This window comes from Moschus berezovskii, chromosome 9 (assembly GCF_049115385.1).
Source record: "Moschus berezovskii isolate FMDL1 chromosome 9, NW_MosBer_1.0, whole genome shotgun sequence".
In the NCBI taxonomy this organism is placed as follows: domain Eukaryota; kingdom Metazoa; phylum Chordata; class Mammalia; order Artiodactyla; family Moschidae; genus Moschus; species Moschus berezovskii.
Window position 1 is genome coordinate 89,527,501 of NC_142468.1, and position 17,988 is coordinate 89,545,488.

General features: G+C 39.7%; 1 protein-coding gene across 1 annotated transcript in view; it reads left to right on the plus strand.

Annotated features, from left to right (window-relative positions):
- The window catches only part of IQCH (IQ motif containing H), a 247,554-nt gene that overhangs the window by 124,762 nt on the left and 104,804 nt on the right, over nucleotides 1–17,988 (plus strand). The window contains exon 12 of the mRNA XM_055436103.2: nucleotides 13,434–13,517. Coding sequence (XP_055292078.2) covers nucleotides 13,434–13,517 — 84 coding nt within the window. The remainder of the gene's footprint in view (nucleotides 1–13,433; nucleotides 13,518–17,988) is intronic.

A 17,988-nucleotide genomic window follows, 5' to 3' on the forward strand; every position in this document is an offset into this window, starting at 1 on the left:
TCCAAAGAGGTCAACTTATGAAAGTAACAGATAGTAATATAAATTGGTTCCGTTCCGTTCCGTCGCTCAGTCGTGTCCGACTCTATGCGACCCCATGGACTGTAGCCTACCAGGCTTCTCCGTCCATGGGATTCTCCAGGCAAGAATACTGGAGTGGGTTACCGTTTCCTTCTCCAGGGGATCTTCCCGACCCAGGGATCGAACCCGAGTCTCCCGCATTGGAGGCAGACGCTTTAACCTCTGAACCACCAGGGAAGCCCATAAATTGGTTAATAAAATATAATTTTAAATGAAGCTGTCTTAAAATTCCAGAAAGAGATTGCTGAATGTAAATTAAGTAGTAGTCGAGAAGATCCCCTGGAGAAGGAAAAGACAACCCACTCCAGTATTCTTGCCTAGGAAATCCCATGAACAGAGGGACCTGGTGGGTTGTAGTCAATGGGGTGGCAAAAGAATCTGACACAACTTAGGGACTAAACAACAACAAAGATAACCTGGACAGAAACTATAACTAGAAGATAATATTTTAAATCTGATAGTAAAATTAGTTTTCTTCTAGATTACTCATGCTTAGTTTAAATACATACTAAATTTGAACATTTTCTTTATTGCAGTAAGTTTTGCTTGTTAACAATATAATCCATTTTAGCTGAGCAAGAAAAGTTGCTAATCATGTATTTTCTAAGAGATAGGAATAAGCTCAGATACTTTTCTCAACTGAGTATTTTAAAAGCCCAATTTCAAATTTTCATAAGAGAGTAATACTTGGGCTTTGATCATATTGTATTTGTTTCTAAAATTTATGTTTAGGTTATGAAATGACTGTGAACTTTAAATAGGGTTTAAATAGCTTAAACTGTCTTCTGATACCTATTCCACGGGCATAGTTCTCAAAGCATACCTCCTTTTATTTTTTAATGATTCCTTTCCTTCCTTATTGGTTGCTCAGTAGTGTCTGACTCTGCAACCCCATGGACGGTAGCCTTCTAGGCCCCTCTGTTCATTGAGTTCTCCAGGCAAGAATACTGGAGTGGGTTGCCATTCCCTTCTCCGGGGGATCTTCCTGACCCAGGGATTGAACCCAGGTCTCCTGCATTGCAGGCAGATTCTTTACTATCTGAGCTACCAGTGATGATAGCATACCTTTTTATTATGTACACTTCCCCTGGGAATACCTGAAGAAGATTTCAGCTGGCCACAATGTGCCTACTTTGTCACCTGCACTGGAGACTTATCTACATAATTTATGATAATAGAAGTGTATGAAAGTGAAGCACTTTTTTCTCTAAATACATGCCCCCTCAATCTATTCCATATAGTGATTTAATTCCCATAATTGAGAGGGATTCACTAATCAAAATCAGTTGGTAGGTATGTAGGATTCAGGTATGTATTTAATACAAGTTGCAGCCTTGTCCTCTGTTACTATTTCCGTAGGAGACTTCTAATCAGATCTGGTGTGGAATTAGCCCCAGAAATAATTATACCATGTGCTAACCAATTGGCTTGCACTAACATATTTAAAACACCAAAATGAAAGCTTAGTAGCGGATAACTGCATAATATATTACAGTTGTAGGCATTTGGTTATTTGTGTATGCAGTGTTGCACGCACAGGAGTAATTGCATTCTCCAGACCCCAATCGCACAAGGGATAGCCTTTCAGTAGTTTTGACCACAAAATATTTACCATGTGTTTAAAAATCTATGGCTTGATGAGCATGAAGACAACTATACATTGCAGAGCCATCACCTCTTTGAAAGGAAGAATTATGAGACATGACTTGCTGTGATATATTTTGGGAAGTACTCCCAGATGTAACAGAAAGTTTTAGCTATTTTTAACCAACAGGAGAGGTAGGATGTTGTTGATTAATTTTCCAAAGAAACAGACTGGCTTTGTAATTTTATAAGATGATGAAAAGAAAGTAATCCTTTCCAGGTTATATAGGCTCATCTCTTAATTGGATATTGCACATTTTTATCATTTTTATTAATGAAATATAATTATAACAAAATAATCTACTACAGTTCATAGCAGGAATAGAATTCTAGGGTCTATTTTAAGTAAAATCTATCAGTCAAGCTAAGTAAGAACTGCAACAAAGAATCCTAATTCCTCTAGAAAAATCAGAGGTCTAAATAAAACCTACAAACAAATTGTGCTTCCAGTTTCTTTGGCCAAGTTACTTCCTCCGCTTGTAATTTAACCCCCGTGCTTCTTTATTACAGTGCATCACTTGCTGCTACTCTTAAGCTCAGTGGCATTTTAAAATATGTTAACATTAAATGAGATGTGCCAAGTATGGGGCTCTGATACTGTGAACAGGTATATGAGGCTGCTGCCAACCAATTAAACTCCCAGTGATGACCTTCCTCTGTCACTTCTCTTCCTCCTTTAAAATACAAATAGGGAATGTATTGAGGTGGGATTTCCCCTTTTCTCCATGTGATCTTTTATTTCATTGCCTATTGATTTAGTGGCAAAAAGGAATGTATATAGTTCAGCCTCATTTTTTTCCATCTGTGCATTATTTCAGCAAATTATCCTCGAGGCTAACAGAATTCCTGGTCTCCAAGATACTCCAGTCCATAAAATTATGGATCCTGTTACTGCAAGGCTCATGAAAATGTTTTTCTGTTGCTCTGTATTGTCACAAAAGCCTGAAAGACAGAGAAACTAACTTTTATGCACAACTGCTATATCACAAATGCTCATGAGACAATTCCTTCCTAACCCCACTCCCTTTTCACCAGAAGGTAAGAACTGTGCTCACTTTCATTTGTGATCAGGTTTGGGACCAGAGCCCAGAGGAGTGTATCTCGAATCACGTTTTTAGTGTGCCTCTGAGCACATTGACCCTTTTCTACTTTCCCACTTCAAGCTGACAACTCAAAGACACAATACATTTCTTCTGCTTTCACCTCAGGGCTGGGAAATCAGGACTTTCAGTCAGATCTTTGCAGCCTTCAATGTGTATTTTGGCAAGAAGGATGGAATCCTCAGTTTAGTTATGATTCTGCAACACTAGATTTTTGAAACAGACGTACTGCCAAGATCTTCCAGACAGCAGTTCCCAGAAAATCCAGATCTTTGGGGATCAGGAATAAAGTATGCTTAAAACTTTCAGATTTCTTTATAGCCCCAATTAAAATGAAAACATATTTCTATTCATCCATGTTGTATTCATCCAAGTAATCCAAATCAACGTGCATTCACTGGTTAGATCAGGGTTGGCCCAATGACCTTGTAATATTAAATGACCCACTTGGACTTGAGCTGTCTATCAGATGTTGTACCCTAAAATACGGAAACAGCATTCAATTGGGTGTCAAGTGACATCAACTCCTGGACTTTTGATGAAATGATTAATATTAGGATATGATTCAAAGAAAGTCTTACTTATACTAAGATAAAATATATTTTTCACCTCCTTATCATAAAAAATAATAAAATTTTTGTTCAGTGGTCCTCAAATTTACACTTGTAATGACTATTGAAGACCCTAAAGAGTGTTGGTCTATGTGGGTTATATCTGTCTATATTTACCTTCAGTTCAGTTCAGTCGCTCAGTCATGTCCGACTCTTTGCGACGCCATGAATCACAGCACGCCAGGCCTCCCTGTCCATCACCAACTCCTGGAGTTCAATACTAGGAACTAAAACTGAGATACTTTAAAAATAGTTTATATTAAAATAGCAATAGTAAGCACATTACCAGTGTTAACCTAGGAAAACATATTTTTACTTTAAAAAGACCCTTTCTTTTCCAAAACGAACAAAAAAAAAAAAAATGTGGTGAGAAGAATGACATTAGTTGACAAGTTTGCAAATCTCTTAATAGAAGGTAGTAGGATTCTCCTGTCTATTTCTGCATCCAGTCTGTTGCAATATACTGTTTTGGTTTAAGATATGAACAAAACCTGGCCTCACACAGATAAGTATTTGGAAAAGGGAGGAATACTTTTTATATTTTATAGCCTTTTCAGATAACTGTGTATATTCTACTTTGATTTTATATCAAAGCTGAACAGTGATTATTTTTAAGATTTACTTTCAATGTGGAATCTGAAATCAATGAACTTATATTTTGTGGCAGGATAATATTGAAAAGGGGAAATGTCATCTTAGTATTATTTTGAAAAGAGTTTTAGCCTTCCAGGCCTCCTGTCCCCCAGGTCCCCAGACCACACTTTGAGAATCCTGACTTTAGTTGCATACGGTGCTATGCCAGTCACTGACAAAAAGTCTGAATAAGAAAGTCTTCACTCTTTTGAGGGAAAGGCTTTCAGCACCATACAGAATCCATTTGGCCAGTTCGGTTTGAGAATGTTTTCAAAACTCAGCAAAGATCTGAGTACCTCCTATGTTTCTTGTGTGTACCTCATCACAAATTTCTCTAATTTCCCTCCAAAGCCCCCCCCAACCAGTTTTTTTAATCTGTTTTCTGTTTGTTTTTATTTTGGCTGCACTGGATCTTTGTTGTGGTACATGGGCTTTCTCTAGTTGCAGAGCTGAGACTTCTCAAGTTGCCACATGTGGCTGAGTTGCCCTGCAGCATATAGGATCTTAGTTCCCTGACCAGGAATCAAACCTACATCCCCTGCAGTGGGAGGCAGATTCTTAACCACTAGACCCCCAGGGTAATCCCAACCCTCAGTTTTATTTTCATCAAATTGGCACTGGATGGACCACACACATAAACCAGACAGGCCTCCTTGCTGAATCTTATCTCCTACCTCAGTATCCTCTGCTTTCACACTTGCACAAGTAAGTAAAGTCAGGGCATAACCATAATGTCTGGATCACATTTCTCTAGATGACTGCAGGATGCTGATGTGCAACCATTTGTAAAGTATGTTCCATGTTCCCTAAATTTTTATTATTAGACTCCAAAGTTTTGCTAATGTTTAACTTTTTATGAATTGGAACAATTCAATATGATTTCTATAATAATGCCACCCTCACTCAGCTTGCATCTTATATGCTTTCTTGAGTGGAAGAGAAAGGGATAGAGTTACAGCTACTGCTTTTGTAACCCTGCGAATGCCCTTTGGAGTGTGTGATGCATTTGAACATTACCTGTCATGGGTGTCCAAATGGGAAAAAGTTTGAGAACCACTGCTCCAGTTCATCAAACTGAGACATAGGTGACTCCCACCTCAGGTCAGAATGACGGGATGAATGACAACTATGTAGTAACTGGAAATTAACCCCTTCTCTGCCTTAGGTACAATTATACAGTATAGGACTTGGAAACAAAATAAACTAGGAGTCAACCACGAGTAATAAACAGGATTCAAGAATACTTGATTTTACTGCAACAATAGGGGCCTGTCACAAAGGCACCCACAGTCCCAGGAGTCATGGCCACTGAGCATGGCCTTGCTCATGTTCTTGGGTCTCTGCAGTTGCTGTGAAGGAAAAGTCAATACTAGCAGGACTAGTTTACTGGGTTGCAAAGAGGCAATTAGCATCATCTGATAGGAGTTTGTGTCAGGGTGAAGACAGGGATGGGAAAGAAGATGAGGGCAGAAATTAAGATGGAGAAATGATAGCCAGTAACCATTAATGGGCATCCTTGGTTCCATAGAAGACCAAAAGTACAGTAGTTGGAAAACTTCAGAGGGACAGCACTCAGGTGCCATTTTTCAATATGAAGCAGAGACAATAATATTTTGAGGAAAGATGGAACACTTTATCAAACTATGAATACTTTGCAGGTGATGAAGATGGCATGAGGAAAGACTCTGTATTCTTCTATATAGTGGTAAGGAAGAGAGCGTGTCCCTTTTTGCCAGTGCTGTTTTGTTCTATGCTGATAAGGACCTAGAGAAAGCTACAAATCCCACTTACCATTCCTTGAGTTCCCCAGAAATTCTCCAGATCAGAGAACCCAACTTCATGAGCGTTGAAAGGAGAGGAGGGAGTGATGAAAACACAATAGAAAAAGGGCTAAGAATTTAAAAGACAGATCTTTGAGTAGGCTCTTCAGGAACATTTCCTTCACTCATTTGATTGGGAGTATCGCAGCATTCCTGTTCTGATGGAGCTTCAGTTCAGCTCAGTTCAGTTCAGTCTCTCAGTCGTGTCTGACTGCGACCCCATGAATCGCAGCACGCCAGGCCTCCCTGTCCATCACCAACTCCCGGAGTTCACTCAAACTCACGTCCATCGAGTCAGTGATGCCATCCAGCCATCTCATTCTCTGTCGTCCCCTTCTCCTCCTGCCCCCAATCCCTCCCAGCATCAGAGTCTTTTCCAATGAGTCAAGTCTTCGCATGAGGTGGCCAAAGTATTGGAATTTCAGCTTTAGCATCAGTCTTTCCAGTGAATACCCAGGACTGATCTCCTTTAGGATGGACTGATTGGACCTCCTTGCAGTCCAAGGGACTCTCAAGAGTCTTCTCCAACACCACAGTTCAAAAGCATCAATTCTTCGGCAATCAGCTTTCTTTATAGTCCAACTCTCACATCCATACATGACCACTGGAAAAACCATAGCCTTGACTAGACAGACCTTTGTTGGCAAAGTAATATCTCTGCTTTTTAATATGCTATCTAGGTTGGTCATAACTTTCCTTACAGTCTGGCTAATGGAGCCAGAGTGATGCAGGGGGAAGGAGTGATGTACCACAAACAAGTAAACAAGCTAGCAAAGGAACATGTAATGACAAAATGAGAAAAGTGAAGAGAGCGTGTGAGAGAATGACAGTAAGGGAAGACTGAGAACCTTCTTAGAAAGAGGAAGTCAGGTACATCTGACAGCAATTAGGGTCGATCAGCTCTATAAGCTAGAAGAGCAGTATTTTCATAGCCCAAGTAATCTGTGCATGTTATAATAATGATTTCCCCACATTTCAGTAGAGCTCCTTTTGAGAATTTAAGTCTGGCTCAGCTGAAGTTAGGAAAAATAATAGTAACAACAGTGATACTTATTGAGTGCTTATTCTGAGCTCGAGTCAGGGACCTCAATCCCCCATCCCCCGTCTTTCAATTGGAGGTGAAAGAGGAGTACACTGTCTGGAGGGTGGTTCTTACCGGGAGTAAGGGAGAGTTCAGTTCAGTTCAGTTCAGTTCAGTTGCTCAGTTGTGTCCGACTCTCCGCGACCCCATGAACCATAGCACACCAGGCCTCCCTGTCCATCACCAACTTCCGGAGTTCACCCAAACTCATGTCCACAGAGTCGGTGATGCCATCCAGCCATCTCATTCTCTGTTGTCCCCTTCTTCTCCCGCCCCCAATCCCTCCCAGCATCAGAGTCTTTTCCAGTGAGTCAACTCGAGTAGACAGTCATAATAGTTTTCTGTTGCGCTCTGACTAGTCACCACAGCTTAGCGGCTGCTGTTGTTCAGTCGCTCAGTCGTGTCTGACTCTTTGTGGCCCCATGATCTGCAGCCTTCCAGGCTTCCCTGTCCGTCACTGTGCTCCCAGCGTTTGCTCAAACTCTTGTCCATTGAGTCGATGATGCCATCAACCATTTCATCCTCTGTCACCTGCTTCTCCTCCTACCCTCAATCTTTCCCAGCATCAGGGTCTTTTCCAGTGAGTCGGCTCTTCACATCAGGTGGCCAAAGTATTGGAGCTTCAGCTTCAGCATCAGTCCTTCCAATTCAGGACTGCTTTCCTTTAGGTTTGATTGGTTTGATCTCCTTGCAGTCCAAGGGACTCTCAAGACTCTTCTCCAGCACCACAGTTCAAAAGCATCACTTGTTTGCTGCTGAGCCCACTTTATGGTCCATCTCTTACAACTGTGCATGACTATTGGAAAAGCCATAGCTTTGACCATGTGGACCATTGTTAGCAAAGTGATGTCTCTCATTTTTAATACATTGTATAGGTTTGTCATAGCTTTTCATACAAGAAGCAAGTGTCTTTTCATTTCATGACTGCAGTCACTGTCTGCAGTGATTTTCAAGCCCAGGAAAATAAAACCTGTCACTCTTTCTACTTTTCTCCATCTATTTGCCATGAAGTGATGGGACCAGAAAAAGAAATGCAAAAGAAAAGAAAAAGAAATGCAAAAAAGCAAAACGGCTGTCTGAGGAGGCCTTAAAAGTAGCTGTGAAAAGAAGAGAAGTGAAAAGCAAAGGAGAAAAGGAAAGATATACCCATTTGAATGCAGCATTCCAAAGAAGAGCAAGGAGAGAAAAGAAAGCCTTCCTCAGCTGTCAGTGCAAAGAAACAGAAGAAAACAATAGAATGGGAAAGACTAGAGATCCCTTCAAGAAAATTAGAGATATCAAGGGAACATTTCATGCAAAGATGGACTCAATAAAGGACAGAAATGGTATGGACCTAACAGAAGCAGAAGATATTAAGAAGAGGTGGCAAGCATACACAGAAGAACTATACAAAAAAGATCTTCACGACCCAGATAATCACGATGGTGTGATCACTCACCTAGAGCCAGACATCCTGGAATGTGAAGTCAAGTGGGCCTTAGGAAGCATCACTACAAACAAAGCTAGTGGAGGTAATGGAATTCCAGTTGAGCTAATTCAAATCCTAAAAGATGATGCTGTTAAATTGCTGTACTCAATAGGCCAGCACATTTGGAAAACTCAGCAGTGGCCACAGGACTGGAAAAGGTCAGTTTTCATTCCAATCCCAAAGAAAGGCAATGCCAAAGAATGCTCAAACTACCGAAGAGTTGCACTCATCTCACACACTAGTAAAGTCATGCTCAAAATTCTCCAAGCCAGGCTTCAGCAATATATGAACTGTGAACTTCCAGATGTTCAAGCTGGTTTTAGAAAAGGCGGAGGCACCAGAGATCAAATTGTCAACATCCACTGGGTCATCAAGAAAGCAAAAGAGTTCCAGAAAAACATTTATTTCTGCTTTATTGACTATGCCAAAGTCTTTGACTGCGTGGATCACAATAAACTGTGGAAAATTCTTCAAGAGATGGGAATACCAGACCACCTGACCTGCCTCTTGAGAAATCTGTATGCAGGTCAGGAAACAACAGTTAGAACTGGACATGGAACAACAGACTGGTTCCAATAGGAAAAGGAGTACGTCAAGGCTGTATATTGTCACCCTGCTTATTTAAATTGTATGCAGAGTACATCGATGTGAAATGCTGCGCTGGATGAAGCACAAACTGGAATCAAGATTGCTAACCTCAGATATGCAGATGACACACCCTTATGGCAGAAAGTGAAGAGGAACTAAAAAGCCTCTTGATGAAAGTGAAAGAGGAGAGTAAAAAAGTTGACTTATAGCTCAACATTCAGAAAACTAGGACCATGGCATCAGGTCCCATCACTTCATGGTAAATAAATGGGGAAACAATGGAAACAGTGACAGACTTTATATTTTTGGGCTCCAAAATCATTGCAGATGGTGACTGCAGCCATGAAATTAAAAGACGCTTACTCCTTGGAAGAAAAGTTATGATCAACCTAGACAGCATATTTAAAAACAGAGACATTACTTTGCCAACAAAGGTCCATCTAGTCAAGGCTATGGTTTTTCCAGAGGTCATGCATGGATGTGAGAGTTGAACTATAAAGAAAGCTGAGTGCCGAAGAATTGATGCTTTTGAACTGTGGTGTTGGAGAAGACTCTTGAGAGTCCCTTTGACTGCAAGGAGATCCAACCAGCTCATCTTAAAGGAAATCAGTCCTGAATATTCTTTGGAAGGACTGATGTTGAAGCTGAAACTTCAATACTTTAGCTACCTGATGTGAAGAGCTGACTCATTTGAAAAGACCCTGATGCTGGGAAAGATTGAAGGCAGGAAGAGAAGGGGACAACAGAGGATGAGATGGTTGGATGTCCGACTCATAGGACATGAGTTTGAGTAAACTCCAGGGGTCAGTGATGGACAGGGAGGCCTGCCGTGCTGCAGTCCGTGGGATCTCAAAGAGTCAGACACAACTGAGCAACAGAACTGAACTGAACTGATGGGACCAGATCCCATGATCTTAGTTTTTAGAATGTTGAGTTTTAAGCCAGTTTTTTCACTCTGCTCTTTCAGCTTCATCAAGAGGCTCTTTAGTTCCTCTTTGCTTTCTGCCATATGGGTGGTGTCATCTGCATATCTGAGGTTATTGATATTCCTCCCAGCAATCTTGATTCCAGCTTGTGCTTCATCCAGCCCAGCATTTCTCATGATGTACTCTACATATAAGTTAAATAAGCAGGGTGACAATATACAGCCTTGGTGTACTCCTTTCCCAATCTGGAACCAGTCCGTTTTTCCATATCAGGTTCTAACTGTTGCTTCTTGACCTGCATACAGATTTCTCAAGAGGCAGGTAAGGTGGTCTGGTATTCCCATATTTTTAAGAATTTTTGACAGTTATTGTTTCCACAGCTTACTGGCTAAAACAATACAAATTTGTTGCTTCATAGTAATAATTCTGTAGTTCAGAAGTGTGAAAGGAGCTAAAATCTAGGTGTGGGCAGGACTGCATTCCCTTGGAGGCTCTAGGGAAGGATTTATTTTCTGACCCTTTCCAGTTTCTGGAAGCTGCCCACAATGTAATGAACAAGGAAAGCCCATGGCAGCAATGTGGCATCTCTGTGCCTTTCTTCTATAGTCACCTCTGCTCTAACTCTACTCTGCCACCTCCCTCTTCCACTTTTAAGGTCCTGGTGATAACACTGGGCCCAGCCAAATAATCTGGGAGAATCTCCTTATTTTAAGGTCAGCTGATTAGAAATCTTTATTTCCCCTTTGCCATGTAACCTAGCATATTCCCAGGTTCTGGGGATTAGAACGGGGACAGCTTTGGAGGCCATTATTCTGCCTGACATAGCAACTGAAAACGAAAGAAAATTGGTAAAAGCTCTTTGTCCCTCTGGACTTCTCTCGTCACACTGGGAGTCTTGTCTTCTCTTACTTGACACAACCACATTTGTCACAAGAGTTAAAGATGCAGTATCTGAACTATATAATAATTTGTAGGTTTATGTTATCTTGGAAAAGAGACAAGGAACCTACCTGAGTTTCCTTATCTGTAATGGGAGAGGGTTGAAGAAGAAGGTTTCTCAAAACTCCTCTGGTGTTTCTAGTCTCACCTTTGACATATATATGACTTCGTAGATTGTATTCCAAAATGTGGTGTTTCATTTCCACTGGCCATGTCTGCTGAACTCCTCAAGGCCTCAATATCCATGCTGACAGTTTCCTGGTTAAGTCACTATTGTATTTAATATATGGTGCCCACATCGATCGGAGAAGGCAATGGCAAGCCGCTCTAGTACTCTTGCCTAGAAAATCCCATGGATGGAGGAGCCTGGTAGGCTGCAGTCCGTGGGGTCGCTAAGGGTCGGACACGACTGAGCGACTTCACTTTTCACTTTCATGCATTAGAGAAGGAAATGGCAGCCCACTCCAGTGTTCTTGCCTAGAGAATCCCAGGGACGGGGGAGCCTGGTGGGCTTCCGTCTATGGGGTCACACAGAGTTGGACACGACTGAAGTGACTTAGCAGCAGCAGCAGCAGCCCACATCGATGAGGTCTTTTCACCTAGGTGTCAACTTGTGTACTTTGTGGATGTACAAAACATAAGAATAAGTCTGACTTTTTAAAAATGACTCCTAACTTCTGCTCTGCTGATGGCAATGTGCCTTGCGTTGTATCTTGCCCATGTGGAATGATCTGTTGCTTGTGGCAGAATTTATTTTTGCTGTTACAAGCTTTGGAAGTCCTCATACCTTGTAATTTTAAAATACCTTCTGCTTACACTGTAACTAATATTTTCCTACTAGTTGCTCCACATGATCCTCTGTAACAATGCCCTGAGATTGTTAATATACAGTTCTGTAATATGGGTGTGTTTGCAGGGTTAACTGAGTAAACATTTATCATAATCCTGCATGATACTTTATATGCTCCTTCATCAGGGTAACAAAGGTACTGACTAATTTGTTGGAAAACTGAGTTCAAGTAATTGATTTAAACACGGACTTACTCACGTGCTGCATATGTGGCAAGAACGTGATCAGACATCCTTTATATTTTAAATTGGACATCATTTTAATGAGCCATCTCACACTGCCTTTTATCTTTACTTTTGAAAGGAAATGTGTTCATAGAATGCTCTCAGGCACTTTTCTTAATCATACTTTGTTCTCTAGGCATTTTCCTGCCTTCTTATAGTCTTGATAGATGATATTCACAATACATCTTCGTAAACATTTATCTGACTATAGACAGAATTATACATATGCAAAATCCCAAGAGTTACATTATTGAAACTGCACATCAAGGTGGCATTGTTTGTAGCTGTCTATATTAACTTTCATATGTGGAAGAGTTCCCCAAATTATTTTAGAAATTAATAATTTTTCAAAAATTATTCAGACAGCCCACTTGTCCTTCTGCCTTTTTAGTTCTTAAGTTCATCTGCATAAGCAAAAGGGAGACTTTTAGATGAATTGTAAACTCATTTAATTTCCAGACGTTGTCTAGTGTTTAAACACCAACATCAAAGCAAAGAGCCAATTATCAGAGTTCATTTGATCTGAAGCCCTGTTGCCTGAATTGCTATAGTTTTCCTTATGCTGAAAAGGAAATCTGTCACATCTCGAAGATGTAGTATTTAAAATCACTTTATCTACAGCAGTTTAACTTGAAACATGTGTTTGGGCTCACTAACCACAAGGAGGCATTGAAGCATCTCGTCAAAATGTGAAAAGCAATTTTATTATTTTTTTTAAAGTTACACCTACAGTTGCTGAATTTCATATAAACAATTATACATATTTGTGAGTATGCATGCCTTTTAAGTTTGTGCTTTGATCCACTTTTTAACTCCTGAAGTAGCAGGAATTTTTCCTGCTGTAGAAGATTTTGGGACAATAATTCACACGTGTTTTCCTTCTGCTGTTCCAATGGACACAAAAGAAATGGTGGGGCTTTCATTAGTACTGACAAAGTGCCTACATTAACCTTTATTGCCCTTTAAGGTTAAAGTTCTTTTAACTGTGTGAGCAAAAGCTGTTTCTTTAGTATTTAGAGTTATTTAAATACATAGTTGCAACAGCAGGGGTTTTGTCTGAAATCTGAGTATCAGTTGAGAATGATCATACTTCAAAATGTCACATCAGATGTATGGGTTGAAAAGGCAAAATATTTTTTAAATCTGAGCATAATGTTCTTACATTTAACACATTCATGTTAAATTTCCAAAAATTTCCCATGTTTCTGTGATCCTGATGCCCAGCAGCTTTGTTGGTATTGAAAAATATGAATCTCTCTGTTGCAGAATATGCTGCCTAGCACATCTTCCAGAATAATGCTTAATCCCTTGAGGAGCAAGGAACTCATTCTTAGGAGTTGGATTGTTTCTGCAAGATGCTTCAGAGACAATTCTTTTCTGGAAATGTGGACCATGACATGGAAATCCTCATGTGCCATTTTACCATATTGACTTGCTCTTTCTGAGTTTTGACATCTGGTTTGCCTTTTAGGATATTCCCAGCCTGTGCGACAAAATATTGCTGATTTCAACACACAGCAGAACACGCAGCTGGGGAGGCTGTGTGACATCTTAGGTATAGTAAATACTTTGACACAAATGGCTCTTCAGGATGTTTATTAATGAATGTTGATTAAATGTTTTTGTTTTCACTCTACAAAAAAAAGGCTTGTACTTTTCTTTGAAAAGTACTTCTACTTGTAGGGCAATTGAATGTTTCATTTTAAAGAACATATTTATAGTGAAGTCAACTTGAATAAATGAGTGACATTTTAACCAATATACTTGGGTAATTTTCTGATTCTCTTTGCTGCAGGATTGAATAAGGATTTCTCTCCTATAGCCCCAACTCTTCGTCTTTTACCAAATCTGGCAGTGAAGAAAGTCAAAATTTTATATCTGTGTCAATATTGTCTATTATATTATGAGGAATGAGTGGAAGGTATCAGAACTGTGGTTTTGCACATTGTGTTTTCATTATAAGAATAAGAGGGGAATGAAGATAGATTTAAAAGAAGCTTCTATTTAAATATATATCATCTAGTTATGAAAAACAGAAAATGCCTAGCTAGTGAAGGGAATTCTTAGAAACACAGACCTTGAGTGACAGACACATCTTTGTGAAAGTCAAGTTCTAGTACTGGTTTGGTCAGTTTTAAATCAGACACCAACCTGGGGCCCGGAAAGAGGATACAAGAATGTTATGGCTTTGTTTGACACTGTTTGAGATGAAGTTTAATGAATAAAGGTTTCAAAGCCTAAGCAATAATGTTGAATCAGTATGGGAGATCCTGGACAGAAATTCAGGGTCAAACAAAAACTAGCCTTTTTTTTTTTAAATAAGTTTCCAAGTAAGAACTTCTTAGTATTGTTAAGATATAACCACTTTGGCCCTTATTTAAGTAAAACAAGGAAGAATTTTAAATTATCAATGACCAACTTAGCTGGCTCCCTGGAATGACATACTTTACATGATTCATATATATTTCAGCATCATTATTATTTTATAAATGCCATTTGGTAACAAAAATACATCAGTACTAGAAATTTACAGTATCCTAAAATAATAATAGGGTAATTGCTTTAATCTGTTATCTAGGCACAAATATTGTTTTTCAGCCTTACAAAAATTATTTTAATGACTTAAGATTGATTTGTTAGTGCTGAGCTATTTCAACTAAAAACCTGACTGGGTGGAAACCACTGAAGTGCAGCAGAGGGCAGACTTTGCTCTAATTTATTTGATTAATTTTTTGCTTTAGCTTTTTATATACCCTTCTGTATATTTATAGTCCAAACCATCACCAAAGAATTTCTTTACAAAGGATTCCCTTTATTAGAGAAAACTTAAATGTATTAGGCTTCTATTTTAAATAACTCAATAATTCAGTCTATGTCAACCTGCAATGGAAAATTTTGCTAATATGAACCTTTCTGAGAGATTATGAACAAAATGCCTTTTCTTTGTATACCATCTTCATGACATAACAATGCAATCCTAAAACCCCTTCAAGAGAAGTATGAAAGTTTAGAGATAAATGAGAAGATAGGAAAAGTACTTGCTTGTGAAGTAAAAATATAAAGAAACTAGGAAAGTAAGTGGTAATTTGTGGAAGAATAAATGATTTCATTTTTAAAATTCCATTAATTCCTAGTAAAGGGTGTTGATTTTTCTGCTTATTCAGGGGAAACAAAGGTAATCTGATCACACATTAAGACTTGTTCAGATATTGGCTGTAAAGTCAGGGTATCAGGTGGGGAGACCTCAGTGGCTAATATTTTCAGCTTCTAGATGAGTTTAAGCAAGAGAGTGACTGATACTGACTATTGACTAACAATCAAAACAATTTCATCTTCTCATTAATTCCTTTCCAAAATCACCAATTAATTTTGAACACGTGTCGATCCACAATCAAACTGGATAATACTGGATAGTATTGTTAATGATATAATATTCCTTTGCCCAAAATAAGCAGGAAAGGTAAAATTAACAACATGATTTCTTATTATTTGTAACCCAGAAATTTCTTCCCAAGAAAAATGTAGTTTTCTTCCGCTATGAAATCTTTATTATTTTTGTTGTTTGTTTTTGTTAATACTTAAAACCCCCCCACTAGTTTGGTTTTAAAAACCACTAGTTTGATAAGATACTAGACTTTTATTGAAAACACAAGATTCGTGATTACTAATTTGATCAGTCAACAGTTGAATACAAGTTTTGTAACTGTTGTCTCCTCGGTTAATTTATTTTGAGGCTCATGTGGCAATGTGCTTTCGACATTAAGTAGGAGCCACTTAAGTATTTACATTTATGGAGCACTTACTCTAGTCCCTCCTCTAGTCCAGTTCAGAGGACACTGTTTCTAGCCACAAAATACTCTTTTCCAGAACAGATTTCTCCTGCATGCTGTGGATCTCACTATTGTGTATGACTTTCAACTTCCTGAATCTCTCCATTCTCCCAGATCCCTTTGGTCAACTCACAAATATTTATTGAGTGACTCCTGCATACTTGACATTGTACCAGGGCATAGGGGATTTTTTTGAAAAGCATACACCTTACCTTTAAAGAGCTTGGAGAGACAAGATCAAAGGATTTGGAACAACAAGATGGAACAGCAGAGGACACTGCTTCATGCTAAATCTTCAGGCACTGACTAAAAGGAGCACAAGTGTGGAGGGTGAGGTGTAGAATCACTGTTAGCTGGCCTAGTCAGGCTGGACTTAGGGGCAGATTGGTGCCTCTGTATTGTTAGTTGAGCACTTGTGTGCTGGATACTGCACCAGGTGCATTATATGAGTATGTGTGTGTGTATATTCTTTCATTTCATACTCTCCCAAACTCTGTGCCCTGGGTGCTTTTATTCTCTGTTAACAAAGGAAGAAACCAATGCTTAGAAAGATTAAATAATGTACCCCGGCCTGCATGCAGCTGAGCAAGAATTTAATCAGTCTATGCTTTGGAAGAAGCACAAGCTGGAATCAAGATTGCCGGGAGAAATATCAATAAACTCAGATATGCAGATGACACCACCCTTATGGCAGAAAGTGAAGAAGAACTAAAAAGCCTCTTGATGAAAGTGAAAGAGGAGAGTGAAAATGTTGGTTTAAAGCTCAACATTCAGAAGACTAAGATCATGGCCTCTGGTCCCATCACTTCATGGGAAATAGATGGGGAAACAGTGGAAACAGTGTCAGACTTTATTTTGGGGGGCTCCAAAATCACTGCAGATGGTGATTGCAGCCATGAAATTAAAAGACACTTGATCCTTGGAAGGAAAGTTATGACCAACCTAGATAGCATATTAAAAAGCAGAGACATTACTTTGCCAACCAAGGTGCGTCTAGTCAAGGCTATGGTTTTTCCCGTGGTCATGTATGGATGTGAGAGTTGGACTGTGAAGAAAGCTGATTGCCAAAGAATGGATGCTTTTGAACGGTGGTGTTGGAGAAGACTTGAGAGTCCCTTGGACTGCAAGGAGATCCAACCAGTCCATTCTAAAGGAGATCAATCCTGGGTGTTCACTGGAAGGACTGATGCTGAAGCTGAAACTCCAGTACTTTGGCCACCTCATGCAACGAGTTGACTCACTGGAAAAGAGTCTGATGCTAGGAGGGATTGGGGGCAGGAGGAGACGCGGACGACAGAGAATGAGATGGCTGGATGGCATCACCGACTCGATGGACATGAGTTTGAATGAACTCCGGGAATTGGTGATGGACAGGGAGGCCTGGCGTGCTGGATTCATGGGGTTGCAGAAAGTCGGACACAACTGAGCAACTGGACTGGCCTGAACTGACGCTCTGTATATTCTGCCTAACTGAACAGAGCGGTCTTAACGTCCTCCCCTCTCCACCCTGCTTGATGAAGGAAACCCTTTACAGTGCCTCCTCCCCTGAGCTTTCCTGGGCACCTGCTCTGCATGTGCCATGTATCTGCCACCCTCCGTGTTTAAGGGCTGTCTGTACACGTGAATGGTGGCTTCTCACAGGCAACATCTCGGTTGCTTTGATTCCTCTATTTCCTTTCATGTGTAGCGAAGTGCTTTGTCCCTAGTGACCAGTCAGTTATTTTACGAATGAATGAATGACTCTATTGGCTGCTGATTTCCTGTCCATTCTCCCTAAAATATTCTGCAGCCTGGAGTGGGTAATCTCATCTCACTATTCCATTTGGATGGGAAATTTAATTAGGATTTCTTTCTATGCACATAATAAGAAGCACATATTAAGAAGGAGAACAGTTAAATTAAGATAGTGTTTCCTTTAAACCAAGAATCACTAGTTGTCCTATTTAAGTAATATAGTCCTCTTTGGGAATGGAGAAAGGAAAAGGTTGCTTTCCTGAAATAATCATTGCTATGGTCATAATCAGACCATTTATTTGGATAGAACAGTCCCAAGTCCAAGCAGGATAAGAAATTGCAATTTCATCAGCTTTCTAAAGTTAATAGCTTGGTTTTATAATTTACTAAAGTTAATGGGATGAATTTTAAAAGCAGTATGCAGTTCCCATTGAGGTTAATGGGAGTTTGGGGGCTAAATCC